At 42.5% G+C, this 14,699-nt stretch overlaps 1 protein-coding gene across 4 annotated transcripts in view; it reads left to right on the top strand.

The window, feature by feature from the left end:
* Positions 1-14,699, top strand: part of LOC126564055 (locomotion-related protein Hikaru genki-like) — a 34,448-nt gene that overhangs the window by 13,235 nt on the left and 6,514 nt on the right. For 3 of the 4 annotated variants that reach the window (XM_050220965.1, XM_050220966.1, XM_050220968.1), the window contains exons 2-3: positions 8,256-8,996; positions 10,250-10,450. In XM_050220965.1, coding sequence (XP_050076922.1) covers positions 8,256-8,996; positions 10,250-10,450 — 942 coding nt within the window. The remainder of the gene's footprint in view (positions 1-8,255; positions 8,997-10,249; positions 10,451-14,699) is intronic. The other variant, XM_050220967.1, reaches the window with a different exon arrangement.

The following is a 14,699-nucleotide window of genomic DNA, read 5'->3' on the forward strand; positions in this document are numbered from 1 at the left end:
AAATATGGACGACCCGGTAGTGTTGCTAGGAAAATAAGATCGTTTATTCCAGGGTTTCGATCCTTACAATGGAAGAGTTGCAAATGGATGGTGAAATATAGCTAGCCCAACTTTGTCAATTTGCTATCATATAATACGGGTAGTACCTTAGCTGACCGCTGTGTATTTTCCGCCTGTCGTTTGATATAGTCCTGTTAAACCGTCAGCACGCCAAATTTCTTCCAACTGTTTGTTAACAACACCACGCCGTATCATCAACATTTGAACGGGTTTAAAGCAAACATTAGTAAGAAAAGTTGCGTTAATTACCGTTCCATTCCAAAAGTTCCATTGCATAGATCAAAACCCTGTTAATTCATAATGTTGGCTACTTAGCCAACATAAACTTTTCGGATAGGGAAGTTAACGAATATTTGGCAAAGAACGGTTTTTGCGGTTTTTAAGCTGGGGCTAAAAATTCGTCCGCTTACCGTATCGTTTGGTTCTTAAGTGCGTGAGCAAACGAGTACGGCAGCTTACGCATTTATTACTTAATAATTTTATCCCTCTCTCACACGACCTCTCGCTCTCTTTCGGCACGAAGTCGGACGCGTCCACACTAACACCGCTTTTATTGCAGCTTCTCGCCGTAACTGCAATAAACGCTTGTTATTGTGAACACATAAGTTTAATAAATTTTTGATTGTATTGATCGTTTTCTTCTTGCGCAGTTACATTAAAATTCTGATTGATTACCAAAGTTTTTGTTTACGATTTTGGTAAAAGCAATATTTTGGAAAAAAAATATCCCAAAAGGATTGTAAGCAACTGTTCCAAAAAACAGACAGTATGGTGAACTTATTATTTTGTCCGTCACTGTAGTTTCATGCGAATCTTGTGCTTTTCCTTTAGTACCGTAAGTAGCGCATTCATGAAACCGTAATTCCTCATGTGAAACTCATCACTTGCTTGCGTTGATGTTTTGTTGTTTCATTACAACCACATTTCCTCTTATAGACGTTACACACGCTTTTTTATTTCGGTACTTATGGATGAATTTCTTCCAATAAAAAAGCTTTGCTTTCCTTTCTACTTAAAAACGTACACGTACAAAGAAGAGCAAGATTGGAAAGAAATTGTACCAGTTTCCGAAAATTCCATCATTCCATCATCGCTGTCCTTCGGCGGATATTGTTCAGTATTCTGCTAGTCGATTTCTTGTGCCATCGCACCGGAACGAGTGAGAGAGCGTGCTTTGCACTCTTAAGCAAGCAGCCGACAGTTTGTGTCCTGTTTTTCGACTTTAATTACTGTTTGTCTGGCGCCGAGAGTGCTTCCGAGCATGGCAAACCGGGGAGGGATCGCCGTACATTAACGGATGTTCCTCCCGCCGTGCCACCGAAAACGATTGTTTCTTCGAACAATTAAATTTCGTACTCGACTAATGAGCTTACACGATCACGGTAGCGCTTTGTGTTTCGAACTTGCGATCTTGCCACCGAACGGAAGGGCCGTTCCGTGTGGAAGTGTTGCTTTCTTGTATAGTGCACAGCGAAAGCAACAAAGTTCTAACCGGTTGTCTAGTCGGGATGTGCCACCGAGCAGCAACCACCATCCTCTATCCTTCCGTGCACACCGAAAGCACCGAAAACACCATTTGTTGCTAAAATATAAAATAAATGCTATTCTGCTCGAGCAGCGCTACACCACCCCTGCTGTTTTGTGCGCTCGGTTCGGACAATTAGTTTCAATTGTAGCTTTCCCAATCGAGAAGAAAAATGCACACTTTCCTGCAATGATTGTGACTGGGCTATGGGTTGCACACACTATGGCACAGCATAGCAAATTGGCAAAAGGAGCAGCTGCAGGTGCAGTTGGTTGCAACGGCCACGCGCTGCTGGTGGTTCGTAATGAGCTTCGGATTTCGGCACTTGGCACGAGGCGTCTCCATTTTGGTGGTTAGTTCTCGACTAAACCGCATCATTGTTTTCTGGTCGAACACAAGGTGTTGAAATGCGCGCTGGGAAAAGTTCAGGAAATCCTTCAGCTGCGGGACGATGCTTACTTTGTATTGCATTCCGTACAGCCCGTGGCCCGTGGTGTACCTGGCAGTGATCGTGACCGAACGTTCGACAAACCGCACCCTGTGCTGCGTGCCTGAAGGTTAAACATTGAAGTGCCACTGTCTGCTTTGAAGGATAATTTACGATGCAGAACTAATTGAGCGGTTTTTTATGTGTCTGGTCATGTTTTAATTTTTTGTTTATTTTAGGTTGCACTGCTCACGTTGTTGTTGTTGTTGTGTGTGTGTAAGTTTGATGTATAACAACGAGGATAACGTAGCTTTATTGCTGTTTCTGTCATGGGCACAAATTAATGAAATTGCTTCGTCTGAAGCGTGCTGCGAACGTTAAGTGTTTTGTTTTAATTAAATTTACTACATTCTTTTAAATTGATATGTTTGGCTGTAATTCACATTTTACTCAATGATAAATATCTGTTAAATTTCAACATATTTCTGAAAAACTGAAGCTGATTTTTTAAGAAAGAAAAACTCATGATACAAAATCGAATACTTGCCATAGTAAGGCTGTAGAAAACACAGTTAAAAAAAGTTTATAATTAGTTAGGAACGCTATTTTAGTGGAGCGAACCAAAAAATTAGTTTGATTTATTTTCTGGTTTTCTAGCGGTACTAATGCCGCTCACGCGTTGTTCAGCCCTTTTATCAACCTATTTCTCGTCCTGGTCCTTCACTCACCGCGGAACTCAGTTATCCCGACCGCGAAGCTTTCTTCCGACAACTTCGTAAATACGAATTAAATTCCGACAATGACAGCAGCGGTCGGTGTAAACACCGCTTGTTTACAACAAAGGCTGTATAATAATAAAGCATAATATGGCAAATTTTATTTACAGTGTACGGCTGTTCAATCGTTTCTTGATGCGTCGAAAATTTCCAGCTACTTTTTGAGTAACTGGCGAGATTCGATCGATTTTTCTTTCATGTATTAACGAGATAGTAGAACATTTTAAAGTTTTTTCAAAGCCGTCGTTTCAATGATTATTAAAATTTTTATTATAATTTATTACAAAAATTCATCCATGGCGGCCTGTTCACTATGAACGACGGATTCTTTGCTACCGTCCGGATGTCCGGTTCTCCGTATAGCTCAGCAAGCTCGTGGTTCATCCTTCTCCTCCACACTCCTTGCTTGAACACACCGCCAAAGATGGTCCGGAGGATGTGACGCTCAAACACGCCAAGAGCGTTTGCATTCTCCGCTCGCATGGTCTAAGACTCGTGGCCATATGGGACCACCAGGCGAATCAGTGTGCGCTATATCTCACATTTCGTGCGATCTCGAAGTCTTCTGGATCTCAGCAGACGGTGAAAGCCGTAGTAGGCACGATTCCCCTGCACTATGCGTCTTCGGATGTCGCTGCTGACATTGTTATCCGAAGTTACGACAGTCCCAAGATAGCAGAAGTCCTCTACTATCTCGATGTTTTCGCCGTCGACTAACACGCTGCTCCCCACTCGGGTTCTATAACGATCAGAGCCTCCGGCAAGCAGGTTTTTATTATGGTTCAATTACGGTTGCTTCACGTTTCAGTTAGGTGTACGCCTCACACACCTTCGCTGCCGTCTTGCCAACGATGTCAAAGTCATCCTCGGAGCCAAGAAATTGAAGAGACCGGTAGAGAATCGTGCCACAGATATTGTTGTCTAGCCCCGCGCTTCGTATGACACCTTCCAAGGCTATATTGAACAGTAGACAGGAGAGTCCGTCCCCTTGCCTCAGATCCCTGTGAGATTCGAACGATTCCGACAGCATGTTCGATACTCTCAGTCTGCACTGCAAGCAACCCATTTATGGTAGCCTTTAACAGCCGGATCAGCTTTCCAGGACAGTAGTGCAGCTGCATTATATTCCATAGCTCATTTCAATCTATGGTATCGCCTTGAAGTCGATAAACAGGAGGTGCGTAGGAATCTGGCGCTTCTGGCACTTCTGGAGGATCTGCCGAAGAGTGAAAATTTGGTCGGTGGTAGATGGCCTCCAACAAACCCAGTTTGGTAGCTGCCCACGAAATCTGCATCAAGGAGGCAAGTCTGCAGAACAAGAACTGGGACAGCAGGGTCTTATAGGCGGCATTAAGGACTTAATTGGCTCAATAGTTCGATTCCACTGCTCCGGTTATTCTTCCTGTTCCCAGATTCTCGTGATCAAGCTGATCACGATTGAGTGCATTTCGACTGTAAACCTCTCCGACCCCATCTCGAAGAGCTCGGCCGCCAGTCCATCACTACCAGCAGCCTTGTTGCTTTTAGGCTGCTTGATGGCGCTGGCAATCTCATCCAGAGATGGCGGAGCCTCAATTATGCAGTGCCAACATTTACTGTCAATTAGATCATGGATAACAATTTCTTTATGATTGCAAATTAAACAAAACTTAACAGTTTTTCTTCAAACTAAGATGATCAGTTTGGTGTAGTTATATTCATAATATTTTCTTTTTCAATTAGCAGCATGTTCATCGTTTGTAAAGAGAACGTGTCCTTAATGTAAAATAAAAATTTGGTCATATGCCTTAAAATTATATAAAAAAATCCTATTACCAGTTGGTGCTGATAATGTGTTTTACTTATATAGACATAATGTAACTCCGTTATCGGTTGATCGCACCGAGAGGGATCGAGATGAGTTGAAGCCTGGAGTAAACTATGAATTTTATCCCTGAGCAAAGGAAATGAAAACAGTTACACTTATCTGGCACATTCTAGCCATACTTTACAATAAAAAAGGTTCGATGCTTTATCGAAAATTTATTGTAAAGCACTATTAATCCGAGGGTCAGTGCATTCGTCTGATTCGAAGATTAATATTTTACTGGAAAACTCTAATAAGTATTCAAAGAGTTCGCATTGAAAAACCTTATGGACGATTATTCGTATGTTTGGCCTAGATCTGGTCTAAGTAATATTTGAATCCAGACGTGTTACTGAGCATATTGTTAACTCATTTACTTCACATAACATTCAGCTTATTACTATTTATTGTGAAAGCATACATTACAGCAATATGATACTTTAATGGCAATGTGGCTGGTTTGTTTGTGTACCTAATATTTAAGAGCAATAAATTCCCAACTAATCCCTTCTTCAGTATCAATCTCAGCTTAAAGCCACTAGACTGACCGTTGGTATTAATATTTTGAATTTAAACAGTGATAAGCTGCTAGTTACACAGTTGGATTTTGAAACTTTAAACACAATCAATACAAGCATTTCTCTTTTATGTTAAATTTATACATTGAAAAAGTAAGTAATTGGAAGCCAAATTACCCGACAATTAACCATGAATGAGTTTATCTTGTACCCAACTAAATCAAATTGTAAAAGCACGTGAAATCCACATATTTTCATCGTGCTGTTTCAACCTTTCGCTCAAAGCTAAAAATTGCATGAATTTTGCTTGGCGAACGGTTTCATTTGGTAACGTTTGTTAAATTAATGGCAATATAAAATCCTACCGTATGAGTCGCCATAAATCGTTGTTTGGTAGTTTAGTGCACTGTCCTGTCATTGTACACACGCCATGTTTTTGATGCTCGTTTTCGCTCGAAGCGTACTGTGTAATACGCATAAATTTTAATTCTCCACGCCACGTGCTATTTGTACCGTACCGTTTCCTTGTTCATCTCGAGCAACATAAATCCCTATTTGTGGAATTATACCTTGTTGTATCATAATCCTCGCACAAAGTTATCTGCTGAAACCACGGCAATCCGATTGTTGTGCATATTGCTGTGTTCGCCACTCACTTTGATGTTTTATTACCAATCATTTCTCATCGTGCATCTGCCATTACCATTCGTTCTTTCTGTCTATTCCCGTACCTGCCCTTGGTCCTGGCCCCCAGCTTGGTGGGGGTATGCAGATTTGGCTCTCCACCAAAAAAGCCACCGACCAACCATCTGCAACCGATCGGTTTCGGGCCAGCACCGTATGGCTGGACTTTGTTTTGGCTTCATTTATGACAAGGATAATTTATCCGCCAACCGTATAACATGCGGCCGCGTACGCGATTCCAGCGCGGAGCACAGTCGTCCGGTGGTGTGAAAATAGGTTCTTCTTCTCATTTCCTTCCCAGCGAATAGGGGTTTTGCGTTGCGCGTTCCGGGCCGGATATTGAAACCACGGCTACGATGACGACGACGATTTCCCAAACGGTACCGATTGTCACTCGGATGAAATATGATCTTCATAGGAGACGCCCTTGCGTGCAGGGATGGTTCGGGTCATGCTGGTGCGTCAATGAAAATGGGACAGCAGTGGAACAATAAAATGAGAGCTATTTATTTCGATCCTTCGACATGGGCCAAAGCTTGTGGTGCATGATGCACTTGTAGATACTGCTTGCGTGCGCGGAGCTAACATTAGACCATGGTTACTGATGGGTGGTTAGAATAGTTTGGTGGTTTTTTGGACAATAAAGTAGATTACCAAGTTACTGTTTTTTTTTTTAATTATTTGTTTTTTTTTACAATTATTTATTAAAATCCAGATCTCTTCCTAAGAAATGACAGTTGACGTTCATACTAAGCACAGCACACAAATCATATTAGAAATCAATCCTCGAATAGTCTAACAATTATCAACTGATCATCTACTAAATAAGCCTAGTAGCACGACTAAGAAATGATATGAACACGTTTTTTTTTTTTTCTAAAATGCAAAATCTTGAGTAATTCTAAAACTTTTCTGATAGCCTAAAGGAACATCATTGTACCACCCAACCCACTGCTCTAATCTTTTGTCGCAGTTTAGCAACCGTGGCTGGAAACAATGAATTCACTGGTGGATAATAAAGCTGCCGATCTCAAAGGATTTCACGCGGGTGCAGATTTCGGAAGCACTGTATCGCGTTCGGTGCCTTCACGCTCTAATGTGTGCTCCAATTTGGCGAGAATACTTCCGTTAAATTTGACCCACCATCAACAACGGCAGTACGTTTAGCAGGCAGTGCCACGGGCAGGTGGCACGGGTGAACGGAGTGTAAATAACGCTCCATCACGCCTGCACGAGGCGGCGTACCACCACTAACCTAGTTTGGTGCCACGATCCCGATTCCGATAGGTTCAAACTAGCGGGTGGAAGTTACCATTACCTACTGCACTTAAAAACAGACAACGCCCAACTACGCCTGGAAGTTTAATGACCAACGCCACGTCAAATGGGTTAATGAGTGCGGATGAGTATCGCATAATTCGACGTAATTTTCCATACGAACCGCCCATTTGTCCTCCCGCTGTTGAGCGGCTTTTAAATCATACATTTGCGAACGTGTTATTGAAGGGCAGCTGTTTAATTGCAAGGTTCCCGTAAAAAAAAGCCACCGGGTGAGTGCAATCACACCGCGGAGTGCCTTGCTTTGCAACCGATCCAAACATTCGGATGAGCTTTGAATAATTTCCTTTATGTCGTTTCTGTTTCTTTCTACCAACTATGCACTGTAAATTGCACCGTGACAGTAAATATGGTTTATGTACTATAGTTTTAATTGACCTACGTTCCCAATTAAACGCACAAATCGAACCCGACAGGGCTTAACGTCATTGAAGTAATTGAAATTGTTGGTTTTGTAAAATTTGTGGTTTTGCCCCACGTACACGTGCACACGCGATCAATGATGGAAATGATTCACTCATTCATTCACTGACCGCTAAAAGGCTGTTTGTGATTTTGGAGAGAGCAATTATGTACAACTTTTTTGTTTTTCGTTTTTTTTTTCTTTCCTCACATTAATTTCGGTGCTTGATTTATCGTCCAAATTTGCTATATTCAACGTTCGGGCAATATATTTGGCTCTTTGGCATGTTACGCCAACTATTTATGGCTCATTATCGTGTAATGCTGTGAATGCTTTCGAATGGTTTTTGTCAACAGTAATAAGATTAAATTTAAAAGCAATCGATTGCAATCGGTTTTGCAATGCGGTACATTTTTCAATTTATCTTTGATCAATCCATCGGTTGTGGGATGTTTTGAATTTGAAACCAATTGCAAGGGAATGCAATTTAAATTTAGAGTGATTTGAGATGCAAATGAAACATGCACACATTTAAATTCACACAGAATAACGCAGTAAATTTACTAACAAAAAAAATCCAAAGGCAATCGATACCTTCATTCGCTATACAATACAAAAATACAAAAATTCATGCTAGAAAAACTAATTATTGTATTTTAATTTTCCATTGCTTCGCAGAAACAACAACCGGTTGTCCTCCGCCTGATTTGAAAATTTCCCGATCTCGTAAGCAGTACGCAACTACCGAACCTCCGTTCGTAACGTTCGAGACGACGCAAATCTACCTGCCGCAAGATTTCACCACAGCCGACTTTGAGCTGGTGGAGGCAGGCAAGTCAGGCACCAATGCGCTCCGCGGGCATGCCGATGTCAACGATCAAAGTGCTTCACTTCACGGTAATTCCCACGATACCTCCTTCTGGTGGGAACTGGGCATCCAGAATGCGGAAGTACGTGAGTCTTTAGCGGCAGCATCCTTCCCGGCACGTTCCAAGCGAGCCACCGTAGGCCATCAGCGGCGTACGCATCATCACCACCACCGTCGTCGCAGATCCTCGCCCGGTCCGCACGATCATTTGCTCAACCTGGAGGAACTATCGCCCGCCATTGTGATCAATAACATCTTCAACGAGAATGACAGCGACCACAGTGTGTACGACAATCTGTTCCTGAACAGTGGACCCGCTGACGTTGACGTTGACGATCGGGATGGTGAAAACAATCCGGACACCGGCCAATACCTGGACAAGAATGAAATCGAGGGTGAAGAGATCATCGTCGAGATGGGTGACAATGGGAGCATTATTCGTCGTCGAGTCAAGCGTAAATCGGGCAAAACGACGGGCGCGTTGAGTCGTGCCAAGGCGGGCAGTGGTGGTGACGGTGGTAGTAAGAGCATCGCACGACATCATAAGCAAGGTAAGTGTGTCAGATGAGAAAAAAAAATGCATCGGTACTTGCCCCTTTTTTAGCTAGCGAAACTCGCTGGAACAGAGCCCGACGAAGTCTCGGGCACGTACCGAGGTTGTAACAACGTCCCATTAGACTAGAAGGCTGCAGACTGTATCGTCGCAAATCTAGTGTGCCAAGTTATCCCTTGACGCTAATAGTGAGTCAATAGTTGAACACGGAGTCAATCAATCCTTGCTGGCGATACGGCGAACTGATATTTGCGACGTGGGTTTGGTAAATTCTTCGCTGGAAATTCGGTTGCCGTGCTCTGTGGGATGTAGGTTTCCATTTGCAGAGCAGAGCAAACTGTGGAGAGGGAAAACTCTGGATTCGGTTTGTTGTTACACAATTTGGCCTGAACTGTGTTTGCTGACAAGGATTGAGTAGATTCCTTTGAATCGCTTGTTTAGATAATCGATTTGTTTAGCGTGTTGAATTAGAGGTTCGCCGAAATTTAAGTGGAAAAGATAATTAAGCGAAGGTCGGAAGGCAATGGGAAGGTGTACATATATTGTAAACACGTTACATTGTACATTGAATTATCTAGCAGGTTTCATCAGGATTAGTTCAGATCTTTAAAGTACACAACGAAATTAGTCACATGTAACGTGTATTATTAAAAAGGATTATAGTTCAAACAATGTTTCGTGTGTTGATGAGTTTGAACCTGAACTGAACATATGTTTTTAATTATTCAGAAGCCTAACTATTAATCTTTTAAGATCTATTTTAAATAACCTTTGTTTGTTAATATTCAGTTTAATTAATGCACTGCGATTTAAAATTACATGGCTTTTTACATTTTCAAAAACACGTACACCTTTTGAGCCATCATTCAAGCGTGATTGATGAAGTCAAAAGCGTAAAAATTGGTAGAAAAAGATCATAGTTTGCATTTTACATTAAAAAAAAACAATACACATACCCGCATTGCCTTCTGACAACCGAATAGCGCGTTTGATTCCCGTGTCTGCGATCGATAGAGATTCATAGTTTGGCAGGGATGTGATCGATTGAAGCAGAAGGTTTTTTCCATCTAAAATGAAACAAAAGCGGCTCAATAGTACCCGAAAAAGATGGAGTGAAAAGCTCCCGAAAAAAAAAAAAAACAAAAAGTGGCACGATTAAACTGAACACAAAAAATCAAAGCCAGAAAACAATCCACCAACCAACCATACCATCATCCATCCTACTACTCCTCCAACACGCACCACCTCCAGATCAAACGAGCGCGGACGCCCCGGAAGCGATCGAGCTTGCCGAGGACGCTGGTGCACTCGGCGGCGACCAGCATCAGACGGGCGGTGGCCGGGGCCAGGTCCGGGTGAAGCGCAAGTCCGGAAAAGCGACCGGTGCGCTCAGCCGACCGAAGGGAGCGAGTGACAGTGGCAGTAAGAGTATTAGTCGCAATGCCAACAAAGGTGAGCTCAACCAATCAAACCAAACAGCAAAAACAAGCAAACCTCCACAGCTATAGGCACTACCCAAGCACGCTTGCGGACACAACCTTCAAGCACTATTGCCAAGCATTATCAGCATATGCGTAAAAGATTGGACAATATGCAAACAAACTGTGCACACAAAGCAGGGTGGAAGAACAAAGTCAGCGCAAGTTAAAATTATGAAGCAAAAAAGCGCCGGAAACAATTTATGCACAGGGTGGCCGATAGGGGTAACCAATAACTGAACACAGTGGGAAGTCGTGAAAAGCAGCCGCTCGGGCATCATACGGGAGAAAAATATGACCTACTTTCACTGGCAGACTTTTAAATATCGCTCGTAATCTAGCGTAATACCTGTTGACTTTGTAGCTTCGCTTAAAGCATACAAACAAGTTCTCAACAAGCTCTCAGGCAGGCTCAAGTGCCTAATTCTCGGAGTTGAAACTAAATCAATCAACCCGTTAGCAGCATTGCAATTAACGCATATTTTCTTTTATTTTGATGTTGGTGTACTGTTCATAGAAGGTTGTGATATTAGTTGAAATTTGTTGAAATATGAGTTGAGTAGATTTTTTAATATTATTTGCGAGAATTGCATTGGTTCAGACCGTTTTCTACTTCCTGAGAACAACCCGATCGTTGATTTTACATGATACAAATAAATATGTTCTAATTTAATTATTTTGCTGTTCTACATGTGGCAGGGTAACCTTTACAGTTGTTGGTCTAAAATTTTAGGCTTACGTGACTGAATTTACCACTCATTTAATAATGAGTTCTATGAATGGACGAATTTGTGTATTTTAAAACATATGAGCAGAATTAAGCTTTAGAAACGCTTTCTTTATATTACTACGGTAAACTTCACCAGTTATCGCTAGTGTACAGGGTGTTCAATAAGTTCGAATACAACTTTTCATCGATTTGTAGTTCTGCACTCTGTGTATTCTGTGTATTAATATTGGTGTCAGCTTTAGTATCATGTATTGGTTAACCGTTGCATGTAGTGTCGACTAACTGTCACTTAGTTTGTGAACACTGTGTACAATAAAATAGTGCCGCGATCTTATAGTAAAATTGTTTGTGGGAGGTGAGCAGCCCGGCGACATATTCCGGCGGTTGAAATCTCACGGGGTGAAGCGGAATTTTATTTATACTACCATCCGACGGTACCTGGAGACGGACTCGACCAATGACCGTACAAGATCCGGGCAGCCGAGTTCGGAGAGGACGCCAGCAGTCTTCAAGGCGGTGAGGGAGTGGATCTGTCGAAAAATTCCGGAGTCCGCTGCTGACCTGAATGTGTCAATCGGGACAACTCACACTATTATTACGAAGGTCCTAGAATAAAAGCCGTACAAGAAACGTAAAGTACATCGAGTAACGGAGGTTGCAAAGAAGAAGAGGCAGGAACGATGCAAATTGATACTTTCGCGGAACGTAGGTCTGTAGTTTGTGTTTTCCGATGAGAAACTCTTCGTTTTGGAATAACCGCACAATGTCAAAATGATCGACTGTAGGAACAATAGGCATCTCACGGCTCCAGAATACCGCGTCGGTGATGGTTTGGGGGGCCGTATCCAGGCGTGGGAAGCTCCTACTGGTTTTTATTGAGAAAAACATCAAAATTAACGCCGCGTACTACAAAACTGAGGTTCTGGAGAAGGTTGTGGTTCCGGCACTTCAGGATCTCTTCGGGAATGATTCTTACATTTTCCAATAAGACGGCGCTCCGGCCCACACGGCGAATATCGTCCAAGCGTGGTGTCAGGAGAATTTGACGGGGTTTCTAGATAAGATGTTATGGCCACCCAGTTCCCCGTATCTCAATCTTCTTGATTACTATGTATGGTCATTCGTGCTGGCCAAGCAAAGCGAGTCGACCAATTCAAGAACTTTACATTTCCAAGATCTGGCACGAAATGCCGATGGAACAGGTGCGTGCCGCGTGCGATTCGTTTCAGAAACGTCGCAAGCTCATGATAAAGTACAAAGGGAGGGTGCTCCCTCCTAATATGCCATCAAAAAATAATATATTATGTCATCAAACAATGTAATTGTTTGAACTCGTTTTTAAAGTGTATTCGAATATATTGAACACCCTGTAGCTATTTTCGGATGGTTCGCAAAACAAGCAAAATTATAGAAAGAAATATTTTATTCATCATGATATTAAAAGCCTACACCACCGGGGCGGGGGTCGTCCAATGCGATTTTTCTGATTAAGAAAATGTTTCTGAAGTTTTCTTCAAAGCTTATTTAAGTTTCAAAACTCCGATAAATACCTTATTTATTACTTTTAATGCTGCCATCTTTGAAATCGTCAAAGTTAACAAACTTATCGTAGTTTTAATTATCACACTGAACCATCTTTACAACTAAAAGGCTAAAGACTAAAGACAAAATATACCGTTTATGCATACATCTAACCTAACTAAGACCCAACATTTTTTTACGCACTTCGTATTTATTTTTTTCAATCATGTCTTCAGAATCAAACATCAAAAGCGAACTGTAGCATAAATTTAAAACTCTACTGTTATGCTATGTTAGAATGTTGAGGTATCAATACCCTTTTCTCTCACCAACCAAATAGAACATCGTGTCTATAGGCAGGCATAATGCAAAACTTTAGTTGAAAAACAAAAATACTTGCGCTAAAGTTCACAAAATAAGTGTAATCTGATGCGAAACGATCGTATTAGACGGCAACGAAGGGAAGCCACCCTGTACGCGCGCATTCACTTTCCCTTGCACCGTCACCTGCATCTGCACCTGCACCCCATTGCAGCTTGCCGCTTGCCCCATCAGTGCCTCGCTGCTTCGCCGCCCCGAAAGCCTAGCTGTACGCTTGCCTCCCTTCCATCCATCCATTTGTGTGTATGTTTGTGCTTTTATGCTTTTGATTCCCTGTGCCTACTTTATTAGCGTCCAATTTCGCAGCTCCACGAATGCAGCGTGCAGAGAAAAAAAAAGAACAGAAAAGCAACTGTGAGAATGCTACTAAAAGTAGAAAAGTTTTAACAGACCTTCAAAATTTCTCTCGTCCCGTGTGGCCACGTTCCTCAATCAACTCGGTTCCTTAAAATTGGTTATCACAATGAAATAAAGTTAGCTGAACTTTCGTGGCGTCGTTTTTTTTTTTTGGTGTGGAAATTGAAGCATTGCTACTTTCCCCTTAGTTACGCTTCATACCAAACGAATTTAGTTTTTTGGGCCAACGAAACACACACATACACAGAACAGCACCACACGCGCGTACACTACAATCCGCCAGAACGAATGTACAATGTGTAGTATTTTGCGATATTCCCACATTTGCATTTGCTTCCCTTATCCGTCACCGTCCCCTCTGTCCCTTATCGCTGACACGCACGCAAACGCTTTTCTCTTTCTTTTTCTCCGCCACTCACCCAAAGGCCATCAACTGCATAGTAGCTGCATCTATCGCGCACTAAGCCAACAGCGGAGGTGCCAAGCGCGATCGTTTCGGCAGAGCTTTAGCAAAAACGTTATTCTCACATCTTCACCTCACGGAAATGAAGTTCTGTCGCGTGGCGGGTAAAAGGATGAAGCAAGCACTGCGTGTGTGTGTGTGTGTCCCTCCCCTTTATCCAGCTCTAGCCACCCCGAACGGCAAGTGATTGTGCAGGCTCATTGAGATGCACAGCGTGTTAGCCCATTCTTCAACAACTCAACTGCATCCACTCGACATCCGGTAGACACGCGCCGCCTGCTCATTGTACTTGTGTTCTTATAAGGCGCGTTTGTGAGAATATGTGTTTGTGTGTATGTATGTGTGTGTGGAGAGGGTTGTATGAAGTAAGCTCCAATGGATTCGTGCCCAAGATACTAAGACTAGACTAGCACACATAGTTACTACCAGCTCTACTACACGAACGAGCTCTGTACCGTGTTTCCTGCGGTTTCCAGTTGATTGGCATTATGGCTTTGCTTCCGCTTGCTTGCCTGCTTGCAAGAAAATCATTTTCCGTCCGCCACTGCACGTAAATTTTATCGCTTCTCTGCACCGCCTTCACTGCTTCACTCTGAGTGTGTGTGTTTGTGTGTGTGTTCTGTGTGAGCCTAACGGTGTGTCGAAACCCAGCTAGTCTGAACTTGAAGGGTAACTTGCTGTGTTCCTTCATGATCAGAAGAACCGAACCACCGCTCTTCGGTACGTACACACACACACGCCCATACACGCAGAAAAACGCAAGGCACATGC

The sequence above is a fragment of the Anopheles maculipalpis genome, chromosome 3RL, assembly GCF_943734695.1.
Source record: "Anopheles maculipalpis chromosome 3RL, idAnoMacuDA_375_x, whole genome shotgun sequence".
Lineage (NCBI taxonomy): Eukaryota > Metazoa > Arthropoda > Insecta > Diptera > Culicidae > Anopheles > Anopheles maculipalpis.